This window comes from Hirundo rustica, chromosome 15 (assembly GCF_015227805.2).
Source record: "Hirundo rustica isolate bHirRus1 chromosome 15, bHirRus1.pri.v3, whole genome shotgun sequence".
Classification (NCBI taxonomy): Eukaryota; Metazoa; Chordata; class Aves; order Passeriformes; family Hirundinidae; genus Hirundo; species Hirundo rustica.
This window is the reverse complement of record NC_053464.1, coordinates 10669128-10694650: the sequence shown is the minus strand read 5'-3', so window position 1 is coordinate 10694650 and position 25523 is coordinate 10669128. Positions and strand designations below refer to the sequence as shown.

The following is a 25523-nucleotide window of genomic DNA, read 5'->3' as shown; positions in this document are numbered from 1 at the left end:
TAAGCAAACAGCGCTGCCTTGCCGGTGACCAGCGGGGACTGGGAGCACTGGTCCCACGTGTACCTCGTACGGGTGGCTGCTGTGGGGCGGGAGCAGCTGCTCGCTCACCTGGGGCTGTGACTGTCCTGTGCCCGCAGAGGAGGCCATCCCGGCGGTGTGCAAGACACGGACGGTGATCTACGAGATACCTCGGAGCCAGATCGACCCCACCTCGGCCAACTTCCTGATATGGCCGCCCTGCGTGGAGGTGAAGCGCTGCACCGGCTGCTGCAACACCAGCAGCGTCAAGTGCCAGCCCTCCCGGATACACCACAGGAGTGTCAAGGTGAGCAGGGGGCTGCAGGGCCCTGACTGGGTCCTCTTCAGCCTGGAAACTCCGCTTATCCCTGTGCCTGTGTGACCCAAATCTCTGCTGTCCATCCTCGGACGGAACGCCCCTCTCCATTTTGAGTGAGCAGATGGCATTTTCAAGTTATGTGGTCGTTGGAAAATCTTGGGTTTGGATTTGGTTTTCACAGGATTTCCTTTAGGTTTTCTCTCTCTCTTTTTTTTTTTTTTTTCAATGAAAATAAAGTCGATTGTGCCTTTCCCATGATCTCGCACAGTACAGATCTTAAAGTTAAAGAAGATAAAATGACTCAAGGGGCATTGGACTTTAAAAAATAAATAAATCACAGTATGGAATGCTGTTTTCTTAATTAAATATTATGCAGCCTAAATTGGGCTTTTATATTTGACAACATAACACTTTTGATCTGAAAAAATATGTTTCGAATTATCTTGCCCCAGGGATAGAAGACTCAACAGCTTCATGCTGTATTTCCTCATTAGACAAAATCCCTATTGCAACTTTCCTCTAAATATTATGTGAAATATTTATGTTCATTTGGCTTCACTGTGTTCTAATTTTTATCAGTATTTAAACAAGTACTGTTGATCTACATCTGTGTGTAGTAGATTAGACTTACACTTAGCATTCATATTGTGAAGACTCTGAGTTCTTATTGCTCTGAATTTCTTAAGAGCATTAAGAAATTAAGAATTAAAATAAACCCCACCACGTTCTTGAATGTAAAATTGCTCAGCACAACACACTGAATGCTGCACTTACAATGAATTTCTTGAGAAAAGTGCTGTTCACTTAGTGCTGTACATCCTAGAAAAAAATAAGACGCTTAAGCCGTTTCATTGTTTTTCATACACTGTTTTCATACATGCAGACATGTATCTGGGCAGAATTTCCTTTTCTTTTCTGTTTCTGAACATCTGAGAAACGTTTTTGCATCCAAATAAGCCGGAGAAATATCTGAGATTCCTTCAGTGTTCCCAAAAATAATCATACTTTACACTTGCTTGCTGCCTTGCCTTTGTGGGATATGCTTTGCAGAAACAATTTAAAATGAGGTAAAAATTTGGATCAATAATTACTTAAAGGCTGAGAACAAACTGGGGAGGATGAAGGAGTGCAATTGTTAACCTTTTTGAATAGGAGCTAGACAGCCAAGTGCCTCAGGGTTGTGATATTTAGTGCTGTTGCCTTTGGGTTTGATGCAGCATCCAGTTGATTTTGTGTAGCAGCAGTGAACATGTACAGAGCAGCTGGGTGTGCTCAGCAAAGAGCTGAGACGTGTGTGATGAACTTGCTGTTGGTACCTGTGTGTGATACTGCAACGCTGTGCTTCTCTCCTGCCCCCGAGGGATGGGGGAGATGACAGATGTGAGAGAGGCTGTCCCCCTGCTGCTGGGACCATGAGTGTTCCCTAAGAGCTGCAAACTCCTGGCAGCAGCTTTGCAGGATGTCACTGCTGGGGCTGCTTCCCCAGCACACCACCACGTTGAAGGAATTTTAGTCTCTCAGCCGGTTGTAGTGCTTTTAGATTTGCATTCATTTTAGTAGGGCACAAGCTAAAAGTAGGCTCAGCTGAGCAGCTGCTTTTCGTGGCTGTGTAAATATGTTGCCACCAGCAATATCAATATACATCAGCCAGCTTTGGAGGACAGTTTTTTGGGTTCTTTTGTTTTTTTTTTTTTTTCCAAGCTCCAAGACTGCTCCAAACAGTCGTTAAGTGGCAGGGGAAAAAAAGGACAAGAGGTCAAGCAGGAACAGGATGTTCATTGTAAAGGTTGTAGGCTGACCCCACTGTCACACCAGAACTCTTAGAACAGAATCCATATTTATGCCCTACAGAGTCAGATCCCCTTGTAGCTTTGATGTAATTGATGGTTTTCTGAGCCTTTTGCCAATCCTAAGTTTAGAGCTAAATGTCTGCTCATGCCATTAAGTAGCTGGCTCAGAGCGAGGGTCCCTGGAAAGGTGGGAGCGGTTTTGGAGAGCCTTCTCAGCTGCTCTGCAGTGCAGTTGGAAAGCCGGCTTGTGTTTTCCCCTGATGTCAGACTGCATAAAAGCTCTCTTTTGATGGAACATTGAAAAGGCTTTCCCCGCTTCCTCCTCATTGACAAGGTAGTGAGATCATAGCTGGCTCATTCACACTAGAAAAATGTTCATCCAGAAAGGTCAGCAAGTGGGTTTGCATCATCCAACAGGCGAAAGCAAAGGGTGTTTTCTTTGTCTCACTGAGGGCCACTGTAGTCAAGGTTAAGAGACGGCTGGGGCAGTGTGGGAGGAGCAGTGGAGGTGCTTGTGTTGGGGCATTTCATTCCTGGGACATGATTCAAACCCGGGAGGGTTCGAGGATGTCCTTCCATCATCTTCACTGAGCTCTCATCAGTGAAACACCATCAATGTCGAATGGAAGCTGTAGGGAGGCTCCAAGCCGGGGGGGTTGGTGGAACAGCTTCCCTGAAATGGGTCTTGTAAGGTTTCCCTTTCGTGGGGTAGGTTTTTTTAGTGAAAGGTGGGTTTGCCCTGCATGGTGCCAGTGAGCCCATGAGAGCACAGCCTCCTGGCCCTACAGACATCTCTGCTCAGCAAACTGCATCTGCACAGCCCTGCAGACCTCAGACTGAGATGAAGAGGCTGGTTGGGAACTACCCTTTGACAGGAAGGGAAGGAAAGGATTCTATTTCTCTCCTTATAGAGAGCAATGGTGACAAGGATGGGGGAGTTAGGGGTATTGGTGTCTGTTACAGAGAGATTTTTCTCCTCTGTGTGCAAAAGCATTTCAGTAACATCTGCAGATCCTGTTGCTTCTGTCCAGTGACTTTAAATATTTATCAAGTACCAGACCATAGTTTATTTCAGGGGTTCTGAACAGGAGTCTTCCCAAGAGGCTTTTTGAGCTTGGTGTTGTTCTTGGTGGGTTTGGTCACAGAGCAGAAAATAATTAATATTATAGAGTAAATCCTGCCTATACTACTAACTTTGAATAGCCAAGCTGAACAATATTATTGTTTGCAACAGTGCTTGCATGCAAATTAAGATACAAGAGCTAAATGACTCCATCTACCTCCGTTTGCCTCAGGCTGGCCTTGAGCAGTAGCCCTGCCAGCTTCAGCCATTTCTGCATATTCAGTGTTGAGCTGGTCTGGGGAATCGTAACCTGGTATATTCTTAGAGTTCATTAATATGAGGGTGAGGTGCAGAGAAAAGGAGCTGGACAGAAGGGAATGCAGGAGCAGCTCCTTAGCTGTCACTGGGGAGTTGTTCAGAGGTTGGAAAAAACTGCTGGAGTTCAGGAGGAGCTGTTCAGCAGAGCTACCCGGCCTCAGAGAGGGTTGAAAAGGCCTTGCAGAACACATGGGATGTGTAGGTGAAATGGCTGTATGTCACGTTTGCAGGTTTAAGAACCTTTTTCTTCTGCCACTGGGATAAGCAGCACTTGGATTGAGCTGTGCCTTAACTGCAATTGCAGCCAGCACTCGGTGGGATTGGCAGGCAGGACCAGGTATCAAAGGTCAGTTTAGGAATGGGAGAAGCAGAGGAAACCCAGGCAGAGGTGAAGGCGGAAAAGCAGCAAGGTGCCCTCGGAGCATGGCAGAGGGCAGGGTCTGGCTGTCTGCTCAGGGACACAGAGACCTCACCTTCCTGTCCTCCTGTCCCTGCAGCAGTGACTTGCCAGACCCTGCAGGATCCCTGGTGCTCCCCAGTCGTTTAGGCTCTCTTGACTCACATCTTCCTCACAGACAAGTTTTCCCTCCGTTGTATCAGCATGCGCTTACTTTAAAATGGAAGAAACAGATGATTCCAAGAAGTATTCTCATTCAGTTGCTTTTTGGGCATATTTCCATCCAGTATTTCGGTATCAGCCACATGAGTTCTGCTGTTATGAGGAACTTCCTGTGCTGACACTTCTCTTGCAAGCTCCTGCCCATGATAAATTTTAGCTTCATATTTGGAGGTGTTTTGGACATTTCTGCTTACAGTCTTGTTTCTTTTCCCCTGCTATTAATCCCTGCTGATTTCATCTCTCCTGGAGAATCTCTTAAAAAAAGTGTTGCCATAATGTTTCCATTAGACCACATATTTTTATCAGATTTTATTTTCACTTTTACTTAGCCACCACACTGCAGGATGTAGACCTAGAATCTACACTGATGCAAGTATAGTGCCACTGATTATATACCATTTGAGAAGCTAATCAGTTATTTCACTGTCTTGCTCTCAAAGAGTCTTTATATAACGGTATTTCCTGGATCTGGAGAGGGTTTGAGGATTTGAATTTTCATTAAATTAGAGACAAGTAAAAGGGGCTTGTTGATATGTTGAGGACTGACCACCTCAAAGTTCTGTACAATATAAACACCAGAGAGAAAAATACAAAGAGGAAAAAACCATTTGTACACAAGACCAAATCCCCTGCTGTTGGCACAGCTACCCCTGTTTATACCCACTGAAAATGTGATCTGCAGCCTTCATTGTTGTAGGTGAGCATTGTGTGTGGCAGGAGGTGTTAGCAGGTGACACAGACACAGCAGCCTATCTGGTTTGTGCTCCTTCACTTCCAGTATTTGCAACATCTACAAAATGACATTCCTTTAACTTGTGTAGCATGAAGTAGGGCAGTGGAACATGTGCTGGATTGTATTTTAACTACGATACTAAAAGCCAGCTTTAAATTGCTGCATAAATTTATTATGGTCCTCCACAAAGTATTACTGTTTCTGTTTTTTTAACTGTTGCTTAATAGCAAATAGCCACAGGAACTGCATATATCTTTCAGTTTGTAAAACCAAGTGAAACAAGAACAGGCTTTTAAAAGCTTGATTACAGTTTATTTTTGTTGCATGTAATTTTCAATGAGGCTGGTTTATTCTAACAGCTGTAATAAGCATGGCAGATCTAAGAGCTGTTTCATGATTGCTGGGTCCCTTTCTTTGTCTCTGATGATGGAGGTGCCTTAATTACTGTTTGTTTTCATAAATTTTAAGGATTAGTCATCCTTTGATACCAGATGACTCAGTTGTACCATACATTTTCAAATAATTGTGTTCAAAGGCTTGATGGAGTTGGGTTCTGATAGGAGATTTTGAAATATACTGCTTTGACCCATAGTTAGTCTCTCAGATAAAGTGTTCTGGTATGTCATGGCCAGCTCTTAATCTGTTTACATGGAGATCTGACAGTCTCAGAAGATACCTTTTAATGTGGATACTTTAGTTATTGCATCTGTCTTTGTAACTTTAGTTTGCTGGGTGAAATGAAAATCATCTCCAGATCTTGTTGACACAAGGGGTTGTGATTAAAATGTGGATCTGAACTCCTTGCTCTGTGAAAGCTCAGGGAGATCTCCCATCAGCTTTAGAAAGGCCAGGATTTTGCTCTAGCTTCTCTCACTGACGTTCAGAGGCCCTTGATAGTCATGACCCCAGAGCATTTCTGGGAACTGGGAATGGAATGGGTTTTTCTAGCCACCACTCTCATTTTGTGACGTTGTTCCAGTTTTGAAAGGGCAAAGGATTGATTTTTGCAGTGTGAAGATTGATTTGGGGCATGGAATCCCCACCAAACACTCAAGGAAATGGTGGCTGGGAGTGTCACTGTGGATGCTTTATTTGGTAGTGACTGGAGCTTTTGATTGGACTAGCCTTTATGGCTTTATGTAACTTCTGTAGAGACAACCAGCCTCCCCGTCCTTCTGCTCCCTCATCTCTTATTTAAACTGCATCCCTGTGATTTGTAGTCTTCTTGTTTGGTGGGACAGCCCTTTTGTCAGATGAGTAGGTCTGAGAAGCCATGATTTAATTTCAGTGATTTCCATTTCAAGCCAGTGATCACCACTGCAACATTCTGCAGTGTTCAACACAGTTGGGAACTAAACACTGGACCTCTTACAAGCTCCCTAGCACTCTCCTTGCCCACATTAGGCCATATTCTGTTGCATGGCCCTGACCATAATGCCCCCTACACTTAGCACAAGTCAGTGCCGAGCGTCCCACGAGCCATTTCAGCACCCCAGAACATCGGTGCTCTGCCCTCCCTGCCATTCCTCCTCTCCTGGCTGCCAACCTGTGGGTCAGAATATCCTCATGCTCACTAACCCCCCACCCCAACATCCTTCTGTTCTGCCTTGGTTTCCTTCAGATGACAGATCTGCATGTAGCCAGAGCTGCTCCAGCATGATCCCTCCTCCAATCTCAACTTGCCCTCCAGACTTGCTTATTTTAAGGATGCCATAAGTGGAGCAGTGCAGTTGTGAACAGTTGGAAGGAGTGGAGAGAAATATTCTGTCTGGCAGCTTTCCACAGTAAAGCCAAAGGCTGGACCCCGTTTAGGAGGGGTAGTTCCCTTGGACCTAAAAACTGTGCTTGAGAGCTCTTGTGACCAAGCCCCAGGTTATTGCAGCGAGTGAGTAGGAATGAAACTGCTTTCTAAGGTGATGTTCAGATCCTGGTTGTGTAGGGTTGAGCAGTTCCCTTTTGGAGGGCTCTGGAGACACCAATTTGTAAATAATAAAATGTATTACAAACCAATCTATTGCCTTTACTGTCAGCCTTTAACAACGCTTACAGAAGATTGTGCTAAAAGTGGCAGTTTACAAGAACAACCACTGATTTGAATCTGTATAGAAGTTTATTGTGATACATGTGGAAACTGAGTTGCTTAAAACATCAAACCAAAATGAATGGGAAATTGTTTTATCTCTTGGGGGAAAATAGTTTCAAACTACTGAACTTGAATAAACAAATAGTCTGTGCAATAAATAGTTACATGATGCACAATTAAGATAAAAGATGATTAGTATGCTAACATTTTATATGGGTTTGGCTACATTAAAAATAGAGGTATAGAGTTATCTGTCTTCAGTTCTGAACTGTAACCATGTTGATGTGTCTCAGTACATACCTCATCGTATTTTATAGGTGGCAAAAGTGGAGTATGTTAGAAAAAAGCCAAAATTAAAAGAAGTTCTGGTGAGATTAGAAGAGCATATGGAATGCACCTGTACATCATCAAATACTAATTCAGATTATAGAGAAGAAGAAACTGGTATGTTTTCCTTTTATTTTTGCATTAATGCTGATTTCATATGGACCTTATTTTTATATTAGTAAAGAACTTAAAGCAAACGTTGCTTACAGTGAGCTCAGTAGAGAAGCTCTCAGCTACTTCTTTGTGTTGAAGATGCTAAATGAGGGCCAGTTTGTGCTGTATACGGAGTTTGGATTTCAAATTTAAAGAGTATCACTTCTCATTAAGTTGGCCTTTAAATAAATGTAAATGCTCAGTAGTGTTCAGGTCTTGCTTCACTAAGTTAAAGGTTGTCATGTTGCAGCTCATGGGTGAACTCTGTTGCCTAATTTCTTTAGACTTTGTGGAGACAGGGCAACACCGAGATTTACTTGACCTTGGGGAAAATATGAATGAAATTAATGTAAAGCATTTGGGAATAAATTCAGGATTCAAGGCTAAGGAGTTAGTTTGGAAACAACATTGCTCATTCCTGTTGTTTTCTTACCTACGTATACTCAAGAATTTGTCAGTTGTCACATTAAACTTAAATTTGCCTTGTCAAGACAACCTTTCAGTTACAATGGGGAAAGATTGATGGGGAAAAATTGCTTTCAATCTGGCTTTCATAAAATCATTCTGAATTAATCTAAAATCATTGGCTCTGATCTACTTACTACAGTGCAATCAGTGCAGAGCTCGAGATATTTATTCAGGAAATCGACTATGGTGAAAAGAGCATTTTCCTTTCTCCCGATACTGGTTGATGGCAGCCTCAAAAGTTTGTTTTGCAGCTCTGCAGGGAATTTAAGGGTGCAGTTGAACCAGCCCAAAATTAAGAGTCAGTGAAGAGCAGGTAAACACAGGAGGAAGGCTGCCCAAAGGTGATAGATTTTGTAGGTGGCTGGGTGAAGAGGGGTTTTCTCCAGCATGGAGACATAAACCCAGTCCAAGCAAATGTAAACTTCAGTTGCTATGGACAGAGCAGAGGAATTGGAATTTCTATAAAAGCAAAGTTCGTCCTCTGCTGCAATTTTACTGGACATCAATTTATAAGCTGAGCTGAGTGTTTAGCTGAAACTAGGTGGGGTTATTAGACAAAAGCACATATAAAGTGGCTATTTTTAATGTGAGTATTGTTTGATACATTTTCTATGTCTCCCGTTTGGAAAAAAGTTTCATTAGATCAATTTCAGTTTTCCAAATTGTCTTTAATTGCCATAGACGAAGCAGCTATGATTTTAAGATGAAAATTCTTGGTTTTGATACGTGTAAAAAACGGGGCAGAATGATAATGGAAAAATGCATATTTCTAGGATTTAATTACTGATAGGAACAAAACTTACACCCAGCAAGTGGATGGTGAGCTGAAAATAGCTCAACTCCAGAGCTGAAGGCAAATGTTGGGTACTGCATGGTAACAGTAATTATAGATGGATCCTGGGAATGACGTGTGCAATGCCAACTTCGTTTATTATTTCTTTACTTTTGTGTAATTACTTTGTAAACTCAATGTCAAATCAGACGTTATGAAGTTATTACGTTAATGCAAGGGATAATGAGATTTCTTTGAAATGTAAACGGTTTGAGTATTTATGACTTCAGTGTTACACGAAATGCATTACCTTAGGGCTTTTCACCAGCCCTGCCCTTATGTTAACAGGAAGGCCTAGGGAATCAGGTAAAAAACGGAAACGAAAAAAGTTAAAACCAACATAAAACCTACTGGAACTATTTGATATTCAGGTAGGACCCTATATGCTGAACACCCTATTAGCACAAATACTGGAAAACTTAATCAAATATCATCACTTCAACTTAATCACTGTTCAAAATCTTGACACTTGCTACCTCAAGGCTGCAAAGAGATTAGATGTGATTGGCTTTGATAATTCTACCTGCTGGTATTTTCCCTTTAAGCTCCACATCACCATCAGCATCTTACATTCTTGAGCTACTTCCTTTTCTTGCCTTTTTTATTTCTTTTTTATTGGAGGGTGCTTATACTTCAGCTTCTGAAATCTCAAGTTCCATTGCCTCTGCTTGTGTTTCGTGGTTTTTGATTTCTGAGGTCAAAGCATCACGTGATAATGCATGAATGAATTGCCAGGTTACAGATCGTTGTGTTCCCAGTCCTTGGCTGTGAAAAATTGAGTGTACATACAGCAAATATTATTATTTGTGTGACCATCAAATCCATGTTCTGGCATGAACTGGGGTTGATTGCACATGCACCTGACACAATCTGATGATCTGCTTTCTTGACCAGAAAGATTATAAGAAATACCTTTTTATTTTGTGTTGCAGAGTCCTGTGTTACTTACACCAGAAAATTAAGATCTTTATTTTTGGTCTGTTCAGTCTCAGTAGGACGATGATAGTCAGTCATCAAAATTCATGAGGTTTTCAGTGTAGTGAAAAACTAACACCCTCTCAGTGCAAAAATGACTGAAATCCTTTGGCCAACATATTAGCAATGTATGATGATGGCGACACACATTCCAAATTAAATATGGAATTTCCATTTCTTAATGACTTGAAAGTATGTAAACTGCAGCACTTGCAATTGATTCTGGTATTTGGAGTGGGAATGATTTGGATTTTGCAGTGTCTATGCCTAACGCCTGGATGATGGTGAATTTAATTTCAAGCCCCTGTTTTTGCACATGAACTCCCAGTGGCAGTTTTCATTTATACCAATGTATCATTTCTAAAGAATGCTAAACTTGATATCCTGTTTCAGATTAACAGGTATTTATTGGGAGTAGTATGATAGAAGCAAAGATTTTCTAAAATTCAACTTTAAAAGTGAGCATGTAAACTCAATCAAAACAGCATTTAGAGCTTCTTGTCCCAGGTTAGTGACTCTTCATGCAGAACAGTTTTTTTTTTTTTTTAAGTCATCTACTTCAAGGACAGGACCTTTGATTCTAATCATAGAGTTATTGTATCTTTTTTCTCTCCTGCAGATGTAAGGTGAAAATAAGCTAGAAAAAAAACTTCTCTCTGGGACATGGATGTACATGGTTTGTTACATTCCTGAACCTACTATGTATGGTGCTTATTGACTGTATACTTTATTTGTTCTCCTGTGTGAAAAAACTGGCTCAAAAGAACACTTAATGAGAACAAAGAGACAATGTACATTTGTTTAATGTGACATCAAAGCAAGTATTGTAGCACTCTGTGAAACAATAGGAAGCTTCCCTGTCCAAAAAAGAAAAAAAAAACCGAAAGAAAGAAAAACAGAAAAGAAAAAAAGACAGTTGAATGAATGGAGGATACCAAAAGTACTCAAAAACATGACAAAAATCTAAGTGAATAGTGGATTTCTGTCAGAGCAGTCAACGGTGCTTTACGTCAAGAAATGTGCCTGCGTTCTTGATGAAGATGGATGGACACTGGTGGACTTCAGGCACAAAAAAAGCAGGAATGTATGAAATGATCAAATGCCACGCAAACACTATAGAACAATACATCCTTGCTTGGTGGTGTTTTAAAAGTCTATACAAAAAAACCTTCTGGGGAGCCTTAAGTGGATTTTTTTTTTTACACCATAAAGTGATTATTAAGTTTTCTTTTTACTCTTTGCCTAGCTTTTTATTATCTCTTGGACTACATTTGCCAATAACACATATAAAAGACTGGTATAACAATAAGCAGAACACAAAATGGTATTATGGTATTTCTCCTAGTGGGATGCAAACTAATGAGATGTATTAAAATAAAAATGGTATACCTATGCATAATTTTCTAGACGTTTCTTGGTTTATGTTCCCCAACCTCCCCCGTAATTTAAAGCGTAAAAGAAAAAAAAAAAAAGAAAAAAAAGAGAGATGTGCGTAAACAAATCATAGGATATCCATGCAAAAATCCTTTATTTTTTTTCTTTAAGACTTATGCCAGTTGCCTACTAGTGATATTGTGTTAGCAATTGTCATTCTTATCAGTATACAGATACTTTTATTTCACATGTTGGAGCTGTGTGAAATGTACAAATTCTTGTATCTGCATTGTATAATGTCATGGTGGCATGGGAACTACCTTGCTGCAAATATTTGAACAAAACCTAAAATTCTTTATTTTTGGTAAAATGTTATGCTTTATGTGTATTCAACAGAAATATGTGTTTTTGTAAAGGTGAAGTTTGTATTTTTATCTAAAAATTAACAGTTTTATATACCTGAGAAAGCCTGCTATGTTTTCTTGAACCAAAAAAAAGAAAAAAAAAAAAAGAAAAAAAAAAGAAAAAAAAAGCATTTTGTGGTCATATTTTTGTAGTAGAATAGCCCAAATAACATCAAAATCTATTTTAACTATAGCAGGGCAGATAAAATACTCTGGCACCAGCTCCTATATTTTCAAAGTGCCAAAGGATTAAATGTTCAATTCCCCACAGATTGCAGTGGGAGCCACATGGATAAATCCTTCTGTACTGCTTTGGAAACTTAGGGCTGTGCCAGATATGACATGGCTACTCACTTGGCCAAAATCACTGCCCCACCCCAGTAGTTTGGATTATGTAGCCTTTGTTTTATTTGGATTATTACATTGGATATGTAAAGTGAACTACTGGATTCTTTTATTTGTGAAACATCTACAAAGAGATGAAAGAGTTTTCTTAGTTTGGAATAACAAAAAAGCTTGTCTTGAAGACAGTGTTTCCACTCAAATAAAAATATCTTCAAATGTGAATGAACTGCAGAACCTTAAAACAACAAAAGAGAGTGAGATTTTTAACCTTTCCATTTCTCTAAATATAGTTCAAACATTCCCCTCCTGTTCCTGTAGCTATGTCCAAATTCAACCAAACAAAGCACTGTTAGCTAACAGGCATTATTGGCTTCAGATGCTAATGCAGAGATAGAGTTAGTCACCGTTCTATTTTGTGATCATTTTCCCAGTGTATTTGTTGAGCACCAAAACTGGAAATACATTTAACTAAGATTGTCTGTGCTTGTTTTCCACTAAGTGTACTGTTCACAATGTTATGCACATGAATGTATGTGTCTGCGTTTAAAAAAGTGTATAAAATGTAATTTATATATTTATGTTTCAGTGGGATGCCAATAATGTTGCTCCGTTCCTTTTTTTTTTTCTTTTTCCTAAAAGATATCTAATGAAAGAAAAACCCCAAACATATATCCATTAAAATCATGTAGATGAAAAGCATTATGTGACCCACTCAGACACTGTGCAGGTATGAAAGGATGTCGAAGTCACTTAAGTGGAATAGTTTGCAAAACAACTCTTGGAAAGAGTCCTGTGGTTGGACTGGCACGAGAAGGCTGTGTTTGAGTTTGTGGGCCAGCTCCTTGGGAGTGACTCCCCTGGGTATCCTGGAGCTCTGATTTACATCACGAGGGAGTTCTGGCCTTGTAGCAAGGTCTTGAAAACAAAGCAAACGGAGAGGTTTTGTTGGTGCCAGCAAATAAACGTGTTATGCCAAATTCAGCACACCAGGAGAGAGTGAAGACTGAATGGGGACTTTTCCAATAGCCATTTGCTTGAGACTGGTAGTCTTGAGTTAATTTTGTTACGAGGAATGAAATGCGCACGAGTCTTTGTTGTCAAGCACAGTGTTCATACAGCATGCGGAAGAAAACACAAAAATCTCAGGGCTATGTTCTCAGCTACTATAAATTGGCAAATGTTTCTGACTTCAGATGCCCCCAAGCTAATTTACATCAGATGAGGATGCAGTCCATGGCCGTTAAATTGCGAGGAGTAGTGTCACGATGTGAGCATCACTTCCTGTAGTCCAGCTGAGCTCTCACCCGCCAGCTTTGGGACTGTGGCGGGTTGTGGGATTAGTCCTCCTTCAAAGTGGCAGATACAACCAGAAGGAACAGTGACGCTAAAGGTTGTGACACGGGAGTCGTTAATTCAAAGTTAAGTTGGACATTTCAAGGGCCATATCCTCAGCTGGTGTAGATCACCATGGCTCTGTTGCCTGCAATGGAGCTGTACCAGCTTACACCACTTGAGGGGCTGGTCCCTCATTCTTGCTCATCCCTTCCACTCCTCGGTCCCGCAGGGATCTCAGATTGTCGTGTACGGTTAATGTAATCCTGTGTTCTCTAATACTTAAGCACAATAAGTGAATATAAGAATGGGTGTCAGACTTAACTTTGAATGTCCAAGCTCTGAAATGGTTTGTTTCACCATTGTGGCTGTAAATTAAACAGTTCTCTGTGCATTCGTGAATGCCGTGTCATATCTTCTTCTGCTGTCTGCTGGAGGTGGACTCCCTCTGGACTTCTAATGTGCTGCATTTGGAGTGTTACAGGGAAGGAGCCACAAGATAGCTGATGGACAGCTCTAATATTTTTGGGGTGGGGGGTGAGTAGGGGTCTTACTGGACCCGAGGATGGTGGTTTTCAAAAGTTGCACTTCCATGCAATACTTTAACACCTTGTTGGTTTTGTCCTTCCACACTGTAGGCAGCAGTTTGGGGATGAAATGTTTTTCTGTTTTACATTCTGCACTCATTTCCTCTGCCCAGGGATGCAGAACTTCTTGGTCTGATTATATCTTTTTCTGAGGTCTTGTCTGACCAGAAAAGACATACAGAGAGGATTGCCCAAACCCCATCTCAGCATTACAATATGGTGCATGGTCACTGATTTTTTAGTCAATTCATTACATTTAATTGAGTGCTTCGTCTTTCCAGACCAGTCCCGCAGTTGCTTTTGTTGAGTAGAACCAAGGATTGTGTGCCTGTTTGCTTTCCTTTTCTCCTGTCATCTGTCCTGCCTGGCATCTGCTTTCTTAAGCAGTGCATGGTGACTGCAGGCAGTTGCTCCTCTCCCAGGTTTCCAGGTAGCTCCAGCATTTTGGGTTTAGGCTTTATACTCTTGCCCCCTCCTTCCCATGGGCTTCAGCATTCCACTGATGAGGTGGACCACTCATGAGGTTTTCTTGCCTGTCCTCCTCAGGTCCACGTTGCCTTTTTGTGGCCTGTTTTTCCAGTTATTCTCTGCCTGACTTTCCCATCCCTCTTGTTTCTGTCTCTCAGAAATTATTTTCCTTTCCTAAGATGTGTCTCATATCTGTTTTCTCTCCTCCTGCTTGACAGAACAGCCTTTGATCTGTTGGTTTCCAAATCAGTTGGTTTATGTCAGCATGTGCCCTGGGATCCTCTCTCCCAGACCCACAGGCCCATAACTGACCCCTGACATGAAAGGCAAATGCTTTGGAGAAGAAGATTCATCTTTGCATTTGGAAAAATACTACTGAAGAGTCTTTGCTAAAGCGCTGTCCAATTCCAGCAGCAGTGTGATGCTGGAATAGTGGCATTGAAGCTGATCCAGGCATCTGACAGTTTAATTAGGATCAGTGGCCCCATTTATGTTTTAATTTGGAAGTTTCAGATTTTATTTTGAAGTTTCAAAACTACCTCAGATTTGCATGCTCATATTTTACTGTAAATCAAAGGAAATCATGCTTGTAGGCACCTCCTGTGGCTTTGAAAATGTTCTGGATAGTTATCTGACCCTCACTTGGGCTGGAAATCATGGTTGTTGTAAAAGAGACAACATGCAGAGGTTTTAAGTGAAGTAATTTCCTTGGTGTTTCTAGTACACAGTTTGTACTACTAGCAGATCTCAGATCAATTCATAGGAATCCCACTTAAATTTCCGTTAATGCCAGGTACAAAAGCCTATCAGTGTTGCATTCATCAGAAGTCAGCCTATGTTTTGTGTTTATTATTCAATTTAATTACTGTCTGTGTTCCCACATTCTATTAGCAAGGCATTATTCTGTGTCTGAGCTTTTCTGTGCTGCTCTTTGCTGTAGCATCTCTGTGGTACAGCCTTGAGCTGGTTTGTGTTCCTATGAAATAAAGAACTATTGTTATCCCATTTTAGGCGAGACCGAGGCATGGAGAAAAGCCTGTGCAAGGTCATACAGCAAGGCTGTGGCAGAACCAGGGAGAGGACTCAGATCTGAGTGCTCATCCAGTGCCCCAAATCACACGACCATCTTCCCTTTCCAAGAATGAATCCTTGCACCCTTAGAGCTAAATACTGAAAAGATTGAGGGTAAGTAGTTTTGCCTAATTACTGTGCATTGGATACATGATCAAAAGCCACTGCCATATTGTCAGAGAATGTAGTGATTGATGAAAATCCATCTTTCTGCCCATGCAATTATGCAGCCTTTTATCCTATCATGAGCCAGTCATTTCCTGCTTCTCTTAGGAATCAGCCTTTCATGACTTACAGTCAAAATTATGCACGTAGAACAAGACTCAGATTTTATGGGAATTTACAAAAATTCAGTAGACAATTTTCATTCTCCTTCTTTTTATGGTGTGGGTAACATTTCCATGGAGAACTGTTTCTATCGTGGGCCCAATCAGAATTTTTTTTCCCAGGCCCTAACATGGAAAAACACTTTAAGAGATGCTTGTGTTTGCTCTTCTTCAAACTGGTGCCTGAGCATGCTCTTAGGTTTGGACCAACATCCTATTGATCTCAGGCAAATGGAGCAGAGTTGATACTTTATTTTTTAATTAGAGTGAGCCTTCCTGACCCAGGATCCCAACTATGGGCTGAGGGGGTCTTTGTGCTCTCAGAGTGTTGAAATATTTTGTAAGCAACCCCAAAGATGAAGTAACAAGCCTTGTATGTACAGCTAGGAAAACAGCTGTGAGTGTGCCAATCCTGCTCACATGGAGGTTGCCATTTTGAATTACATATTCTTTCCGGGGAAAATATTTTTTTGGCATGGGTGGATTCAGGACCGCAGTTGCTAATGCCAGTGAGCCCATTTCAAATGATCTGTTTGGATACCTCAGGATATAGTTTGAAAACTCACTGTTGTATGATAACTGACAATTTTGAGATGGGGGAAATTAATGAGAGCAAACTTCATGTGAAATTTGGCAACCTTTGGTTTAGGGGGGGAAAAAAATTAGAAGGTAGGATAAGCAAGACCGAAGGCTTGCTCATTCTTTTTTTCAGTTATGTCATGCCACCTGGCATTTTAGTCATTCTAATTACTTGCTGCATCAGGCTAAAGTGTGCTGAAGTAGCTCAGAATCACTATAACATGTGAAAAGTTAGGACTGGTTCTTGTTGAACTGCTGCCTATTACCATGGCATATGACTGTGAGGTGGGGCCCACAATCACAGTTGTAAATCAAAGAACAAGTCATAGGTTAGGTTCTGTTTTCCTTAGATATTGTCTCTAGGTTTGTTTTCTGTATGCTGGTCTCGAGTGACGTTTGGTGAGCTTTCCAATTAGGTGGAAAGTCACGAACACCTCTTTCCCAACCCGAAGGTAAGGAGGTACTAGCTCTTAGTCTAGCTCATAATCAATGGATGAAATTCTGGGAGCATCCTGGTGATAGAATTTCTATCACTTGAAGATTTCATGTCGTATTTTTCCAGGGTTCCTTCTTCCCATAGAGAGGAATCGAATCTGTATGTCTGACTTTCTAGAAGGCCATCAAATCTGACTTGGTTTGAGTTTTGAGCAACTCAAGAACTTCTGTTTGGACTGACACTCATGCATGCGGGATGTCTCCTGAGTTCTTAGATAAAACACACAAAGAAAGGCTCACTTGAGTGCCTCAACAGAAAAGAAGTTCACATGTGAAGGCTGGAGTAGTCCCTCAACCCAGGAAATAAGGAGCCAAGTTTGTAACAAGTGTTACACACTCATCTTAAGATCAGACCTGGTGTTTTGGCCCCTATGTGCTATCTTTGATCTTGCACAATGAAGGCAACTGGGCTTACTGTCCAGCTTTGAAATTCAGAGTATTTGTTAAATCAGGTGTGCAAAAAAGCAGAAGTGCACAGAGATGCAGTTGAGCCCATAGTGCTTGAAATCCCCATGGATTTTGAAAACATCTTCATTCTTGAAAGCAATCACAAATAAGTAGGAGAAAAACATTTTAAACACTTCTGAAAATCCCACCCTGGTTTCTTTGGCATATGTAAAAAGGATCCAGAAGAGATACTACTTATAAAGATCACTCAGTGAGAAAGTATATGTTCATAGAGAATGCTCATGCTTAAATCTTTCAGCAGTTAACTATCATCTTTGCAGACCATAATTCTGGAATACTTCACTTATCAATGCATCAGGGCTTGGATGAACTTTGAGACGCATGAAAACAAGACACTCCTTAGGCCTGTGGTAGCTCTGTTTTCTGGTAACTGATCAACCAATTACATAATTGGTCAGGTCTCTACCTTGCATGAACAGATACAACTGCATTGACTTCTTTGGAGGTGACAGTTACCTGAGAACTGACCCGAAACTCTTGCCATGAAGCAGATAATGGTTTCATATTTTGCTGTTCAGTGTTGTTGTAAAAATAGGCTCATTTCCTGGAGCACTTAGAACAAGAAAATAGGGAAAAGCAATTTCCCACAGAGACTCATCCGCGCTGGAATTCACCGAGGACCCCGGATGTGAACATGTGCTGATAGAAAACATAAAACAGCAACTTTGTTTAGGGAAGCCTCTGACCTGACAAAAATGCAGAGCATTTCTTACCAGACTTTTCCTTGGCAATTAGTGGGTAGAATTACTCATAGAAATTGTTTTGTATGCTCACAAGGGGAGAAGTAAGGCATAAATTCAAGATAGCCCCTCTCTGACCACAAGAAAGACTCTGTTCACAGAGGGCCTATGGGTGAAATGCTGGGTGGCCTCAGCTCCCTTTGGGGATGAGCTCAAACTTTTAGAGCCCAGTGAAGTATGAAGATGACTTACTGGACATCCCTAGCTGGAATTTTTTCAGCAGTCTAAGGGATTTGAACATCCACTTTTAATTCATTTTTACGTGACTTTCAACAAACTTCAACAAACTTGGCTTCAGAAGGTCTCTGCCTTTGTTCTGAAGAGAGACTAATTTTGACCCAAGGATGTCGCTGTGACTTCTGCCTTCCATCTCTAGCCAGCAGCACTAAAACCTTGGCTTTTAGACATTTCAGATGGGAAGTTCCCTTCACTCCAGCCATGCTTCACCTTCCCTTAGCACTTTGGCTTTTCACGCTTTTTCTGTATAAAGGTGATGCTGGTTTAATCTGAAGACCAGGGAAGTTTCAAGAGGCCAGATTTCACCTCTGGGGCCTGCTCAGCTGCTTTTGGAGTCTGCGTGGAGCCAGAGGAGGAGGGAGGGATGCTCCAGCACTTCCAGTGTGGGTGAGGGCTGAGGGCTCTGTGCTTACACACTTGGAAGTGAGGACGTTTCTCGGCCCAAACTCACCCACTGGAAAGTATTCTGCTCAGAGGTCTTCTTGGAGCCAGGAAACTTCTCAAAAACCTGCCCGAGATCTGAATTCCCCTTGACTCCAGGGGGTTTCCACAGCAAATATGACAGAAGCAATTTATCCCAGATAGAGTGGTTTCTTCAACAGGCCGCATGGGAGCCAGGCAGGTTAATTCTCTGCTTGTGTACAGCCCCAAATACTGCTTTTACATCAAAGTTTAACAGTTCTGGGATATGTTTCTTCTAGAGGTGCTTCAGAAGAGCTTGCCTAACAGCTTTCATCCATTTGTTGTGAAGAGCCTGCTGGCCCATCCGGGATGTTTGGGCTGCCTACGTAGCTAACGGGTTTTGGGACCTTGCAGCTGGGGTTAGGGAGTGCAAATGTTTCCCTTTAGCTCCCTACACACCCTAAGTTGTGATTCATCAAGGGAGACAGTGTAAAGCTGAACTTGAGGTGTGTGAGATGTTTCTTTGAAGTTACGTGTGCTTAAAGGCGTGATCTGAGTTGACTCGCTGAGCTGAGGCCCTGAAGAGCCAGTGGATGCTAACACAGTGCAATTTAGTTTTCTCCTCTTAAGCATTGTCCAGAGGGATGGGAGTTTCAGAAGGGTCTGAAACCTTTCAATGAACCATTCCTTAGGGATGAGGGAAAGCTTTACTATTCAGTGGTTTTCTACCAGCAAGCTCAGCTACACTGGAGAACCCAGAGCTAAGCTTGCCCTCTCTGGGTCTTCCCCTTCCTTAGTTTCTCCAGCATGTTTCTTTCAAAAGGCAAGTGGGGAAAAAGAAAAGAATCTTAAAATGGTACCTTAAAAAGGTGGGAAATGAAGCAGATCATATCATCTTGATTCCTTTATCTCACTTAATTAAGGAGAGGTTTGCCAATAGTGATCTGGTATTTCCTAAAACAAGCATATATGAAGAACACTTTGAGGAACTTCAAAAGAATTTTCAGGCTAGATCAGGAAAAGATAAAAACAGAAGTGGAAACTTCTAATACACTTTATATTTCAGTACTTACAGGAAGTACATTGTTGCATAGAATACTAATGAATTCTGCATGAGGAGGTTTCCAAAAGAAAAATGGAATGGCACCTTCTCTGTCTTAGAGAAAAAGTCTGAGGGCTTTTGCAATTATGACAGATATACAGTGGAAATGTATGGTCATATCACCTGGAGAGAGTCTATCTCTAGCAAAAGCCCATTTGGAGTTTCAAGTGTGTACACTATTGAACTTCTGTAGCAACTTCCTGGTCTAGCTGTGAAAAGTGATAAAGGAAATGGTAAAAGCCTATCTTGCTTTCAGTTGGCCTGTTCTACACCCCAGAGGGCAGAAATGCTGCCCTGTGTGTAGTTGGCTGCAGGAAGCATGGCAGGAACACACTGGAGTGGCTAAGGATGAACACATAAAATTGATGCTGATGTTCCCAACCAGGTAGTGAGGCCAGCAAAGTGAAAACAGCAACATGGATACCCCGATACACCACTGACACTTGTCTGGAAAAATTATTATTTGACAGAGTCTTAATTAACTCAAGTGAATAAGTAATTCTAAAATCCTGATTTTGGAATCCCAGAGAGTTAATGCTCTCAGAAACTATGTGATACAGGATTGGTTCACATTGTAAAGCGCACAGAAATCCCAGGTAACAGTTTTGTACTGTTTGAAGAATTCTCTGGTGTCAGCACAGCCCTCTGTGGTGCCTTGAGAGTAGAGGGTTTGTGCCCCAGGCTTGGCTCAAGGGTTCAAGCCTGGGTATGAACATATTTTAGTCATCAAGGCATTTTCATCAGGACTATAGCGCACATTTTTTTCTAGTGTACAGGCAAGATATTTAAATGTGGTTTAGTTGCTCTTTGTATCCTCAGGGCCCCAGATCCTTCTAAGCCTGTGGTCACTGGAAGGCTGTCTGACTGTAAATCCAGAGGCCTTTGCCCTTGTTAAAGTTTCTACTCTTGCTAGGAAGTGAGATTTGGACGCCTGAGTTACAAAGATGCTTTTGCAATTGTTATATCTGTCTTTCTGCTTCGTTATAAGTCAACCTGCTTGGCCTGAACTGAATGTTTAAATAATAAACAGCTAAAAGACAGTCTGATGGCTTCTTTCTGAGTGTTTCCCTTAGGGAGCCCTTGGGATCACATGGCATCTGCCCTGACCTTAAGGACCTGCTTTCTGGAGGCTTTTTTACAATGCTAACAAACTTCACATTTTAACTAGCTGTTAAATAAGCCAGTCAGTGGTAACTATTCAGGACAGGGATTAGGAGAGTATTCTTGCTGGCATACAAGATGGCTCTGTCCATGTGCTGGCCAGGGATGAAGGGCTGGAAAACTGTGTGGTGGAAGAGACTATTAATGTGATTTTCCACAACTTTCTTTGCAGCTGCAATTTTGAGAGGAGAGAGAGAGATGGCTAGGCTTGCAGTAACATGTTGTGCCGTCATAAATGCTACAGCCACCATCTGTTTCCAGCCCACGACTTGAAAGAAAACTGAGCAGTAATCTCATAATTCACATGAGCGTTTTACACTTGTGAACCCTTCCCAACCTTTGTCTAATAATGAGGGGAGTGCATGGTGCTAAGTTTTGTATTTTTCCTGTGCGTATCAGTGTTTATTTGTATGTCTTTTCCTGTTTAGTTGTTTTGTGGGGGGTTTTTTTCCACCAAAAAAAAAAAAAAATCATCACTGGGAGGAAAATCAGATCAGTTCCAAGGTCAAAAGAAATATAATAAAGGCAAAATCCCAATTCCATTGATCCTGCTGGCAAAATTCTCCAGGAGGAGGTGCCTTTAACATTCCTCAGTGTATCTGTCTTAGTTACTTGTTGATTAAATGAAAGAGACATTAGAAAGTGAAGAGGCAGGTTGCTGAACCGCCCTTTCTCTGCAGAAACAGAGCTGCTACACGAGCTGGACATGCGCATTTTAAACCATCAGAGAGGATGGTAATGGTAGGTTGGATTTTAATGAAAACAGATTCTTCTGCTAATCTTCGCTTGGGGCTGGCCCTCAGCAGGATTAAGGATCCCACCTGCTGTGCCAAAGACATGCTCAGGTTTGGGGCTGCTGGTGGGTGGGAAGAACACAAACATCTGAGAGTGACTCTGGTGAGCGATCCCAGTCTGTCCTGGTGCAGTGCCCTCAGGGAAGCCAAGGAGTTGAGATCATTTAGTTGATGGAAATACTGCTCCCCTCCAGCCTGCAAAGCACGGCTGAGCATCATTAAGGATTTCTTTCTGGCTGCTCTTCGAAACCAAGGGCTGCTATGTCTCCAGGCCTCCTCTCACCTTTGGACCCAATTTGCACACAGCCTCCTACCACAGCTGAATGAACTCCTGCTCTCCTCTGGCCTTAGGAACAATGGCTTTCATCATCCCCACCAGACTGCAGAGCAGTTTAAGGATGAAAGGGCTTCTCATTTCATATAACCCACTGCTGCTAGAGCTATAAATCATCGATGGACTGAATTTATAGCCAACTGCTACTGCAAGCAAGTGAAATTTATTTTGTGTTGTCATATGTATGGTCAAACTGTCCAAGAAGTTGCCAAACTAAGAACTGAGCTGCTGCTGAGCAACCATTCAATCTATACTCATTTTATTTAAAAATAATAAATAACTGTCAATCAGAGGAACTTATTTTGACATGTGCTACCTGCTGGGTCATCCGCAGTATCTCCAGGATGTGTCTCTAAGCGGAAGATAGCTGCTAGCTGTTGCCAGGTCCAGTAGATACAACATGAAATTCCACCAAAGAAAGGTTTGTGGGCTCACTAGGGTTGGGGACATGTTGTGGGTCACCTCCTTTTTTGGCATTACTTGCTCTTCTGAGAGTGTTTGGTTACGTAGCCCAGGGGTGGCAGTGACTCCTGTTTGAATCAGTGACAAATCTAAATTGACCTGTACAGAGCAGGGGCCCTTCTCCTGTCTCACAGTTTGCTGACAGGTGGATTGTTGGTGGGTCTCTGGGGGTCTGGGAAGCTGGCCTGTGCCTATTTTGGTGCCTTGTGATGGCGATGAGCTAAAAATGAGAGTAAAAACTCTTTGAGCTGCTGGGGTCTGAATCACATATTTCTGTACGATTTACTTAGAGAGCCAACAAGCCTGACAGGTTATTTTTGTATTTTGCCCAGGCTCATTAATTAGCTGGGGGTGTTGGGAGCTGTCATATTGAGCAGCCTTTCCCTGCTCACTCCTGTTGTCCTGCTCGATTCAATCTTTGCAGCCTCCCACCCCCTTGTCTGCAGTTTATGGCCACATCTGGAGTGTCTCCCTGCACATGGGCTGGTATGGGCCCTGCTGGCACACACGTCATGGCTTTTGGGGTCTGTGGAGTTACAGTCATCCCTCCCAACACTTGTTTTTCCATGAGAGGGAAAGAGAGAAGGGGTACGGGAAGGGCAGTGGCAGGGAAGACCTCTGACACCAAATTCCCAGGAACAGGATTTGCACATTTTATGACCGTTCAGATGGAAATGCAATGGAGCTGAATTATTCCCCTTAATCCTGCTTTCTCACTTTGCTCCCAGCAGCCTCTTCCCCTGCAGTTTAGGTAATACAGAAGCTTATAAACAAATCCCACCGCTTGAAAAAATAGCAAAGGGGGGACAAAAAAGGGACCTGGGTTAGGTCTGTGATGGATAGACAGGTGGAAGGCAGGCACCAGAAGGGAGGATGAATGGTAAAAGCCTTTGATGGAAACACTAAAGAGCTATTGAAAATCCAAGGGGTGGGGGGAGGGAGGAGAAAGAATAGCAGGAGGAGGGAAAGCAAGGGAGTCGTGCCCCCGTCCCCCCGCCCTCTTTCTCAGGATGTTGAAAGTATTTGTCCTTCGTTACAAAATGATTGAACTGCCGCCAGGCCAGGCCACCCTTCCAGCCATTGCACTGGGAAACTGGCGCTTCTGAAAGCCTCGTCGCCTCTCAAATTTTATAGCTTTCCCTTTTTGTGGGAGTTTTTGTGTTGTGCTATTTGCAGGATTGTTTTCAGATTTGCTGCGTATCAAAGAAACTATGTTTTGTTTTTCTTGCTCTGACAAACACAGAATCCAGGTAATGAAAAATTAAAAAATAAAGGCACATTTTTATCAGAAAACACAGCTGTCTGCCTTTTATTGAGTCAGAAATTCATATATTTGGTATTCACGGTGTGAATTTGGCTTACCTCTAGTGCTTTTTGAAGGAGGAACTTCATCCTACAAATAGAGCTTCTGCTTTACTAATGTCACTGTGTGCACAAAAGTGGTGCCTGCTCTTCATTGTCACAAGTAGTGAGGATGACCCTGTTGTATCATAATTAAAATGGATTTTGCCTCGTGTACATGTAGACGACAGTGGGAAAAAATAATCTTTCCCCTTTTCAGAATGGTTCCTGAAGCTCTGCAATGTCTTTGACCTGCAGAATCTACAGATGGAAAGAGCTGTTGAAGATCTGAGTACGAGACTGTTCCTGCTGCCAGAGGCTGTATTTGTGCCGTGTATTTATATGTGTATGTATTTATATAAGCCTGATGCTCAGAAAGGACTGGAGCTGTGTGTGTTCTTAATTAGATTTGGAAGTCTGTAAATGCAGCATCCACCCAGATTCTTGTTAACCAGGGGAGGACCCAGGGCCATGGGGTCTGCCCAGTGCCACTCACATGTCAGAGAGGTCAAGGAGCTGGTGCAGCCCTGGCCAGGACGTGACCAGGGCTGTGCCTGGGCAGATGTCTGCTCTGTGTTTGGGGCAAGTGCTTGTCCTCCTGCCCCATCGTCTGCATCACCCTCACGGCAGCCCCAAGGGCACTTCTCTGAGTTCACTGGGCAGACAGGCAGCTGTCTGTTGCCTCCAGGATTAGATCCTGGGATTAGGTCTCTGATGGGCCATGACATATAATCAAAATAGTCCTGGAAGAGCAGAGAGGCAATGTGCCACCCATACACAGCTGAATACTGGGGGGTGTGCTTGCTCACAGACCCACTGCAGCTGAAAGCAAATCTCTCAATTAACATAATTTACAATAGCAATTTCCACCTAAACATCTCCAGTCCCTGGTTATTATATTCGTGAGTTTGCAGTGTCCTGAGAGGTAACACTGGCTTTGCCCCAATTCCAAAAGAGCAGAAATGGTAAGTGGTTCACTCGGGGTTAGACAGGAGTCACTGGAGATGGTGCTCACTCTCCTGCCTTCAAAGGAATTTGCTGTGGTGACCAAAGCAAACAGCCCCTGCTGTTACCACGCCGGGCTGTGGCGTGTCATTCGCACTTTGTATCTGAGATGCTGTGTCTGGGTAGGTATCACTGTCCTTGTGAACCAACTTTTAGTTCTGGAACGTGGGTGAACACTTGTCATCATGCCAGGATGACACAAAGTCTAGAAATTATGATGGCAATTCAGGTCATGGGATAAAGGGGGAAAAAGTGCTGTCTCAGAAGTGTCCCCATCTGGTGTCACTGCTGGCGATTATTTAAGATGCAGGACATGACTGTGGCAAAGATCAGGTTGTAGCTCATATGAATCATGTCTTGGAATAACACTTTCCTTCTTACATTGTGAAAATTATAGCAGTATGGGAAGTGAGGGAAAATGGGATTTCCCTGGGGGTTAAAGATTTTCCTTTAATCAGCTTTCATAATGTTAATTAAACGTTTGGAACAATGGCTGAGTCCTGGGATCCGCCCGCTCTTGCATAACTATCTCACAATGCCGATTTCACTTTCATGTTTATTTGCCAGCATGATTCCAAGTGAGAGCTGAGCAAGATCTCCGCACCGAGGAGCTCCTTGGGGGTTTGGGAGAACTCACGTCCCTCTCTTACCTCTCCTGGGGGGAGAAGGCTCCGACTCTCCCCTCCCAAGGAGGAGCAGCCTAGAGAGATCAAAGCACTTTGTCTGTCATCATCACCCCATCTGCAAATGGGGCTAATAAAAACTTACTGGTATTTTGAGGCTGGTGCATATAAATAT

General features: G+C 42.3%; 1 protein-coding gene across 8 annotated transcripts in view; it reads left to right on the top strand.

Annotated features, from left to right (window-relative positions):
- The window catches only part of PDGFA (platelet derived growth factor subunit A), a 36288-nt gene extending 11071 nt beyond the window's left edge, over positions 1-25217 (top strand). The window contains exons 4-7 of one of the 8 annotated variants that reach the window (XR_005703178.1): positions 138-325; positions 7261-7387; positions 10092-10205; positions 10318-13547. Coding sequence is in view for 7 of the 8 variants with exons in the window: in XM_040078724.1 (XP_039934658.1) it covers positions 138-325; positions 7261-7387; positions 15220-15353 (449 nt within the window). In the remaining variant the exon portion in view is untranslated. Of the gene's footprint in view, positions 1-137; positions 326-7260; positions 7388-9011; positions 9095-10091; positions 10206-10317; positions 13548-15219; positions 15394-16746; positions 23673-23940 lie in introns of those variants that run through there. The other 7 variants (XM_040078724.1, XM_040078722.1, XM_040078721.1 and 4 more) reach the window with 7 other exon arrangements.
- Positions 25218-25523: the final 306 nt, after the last annotated feature.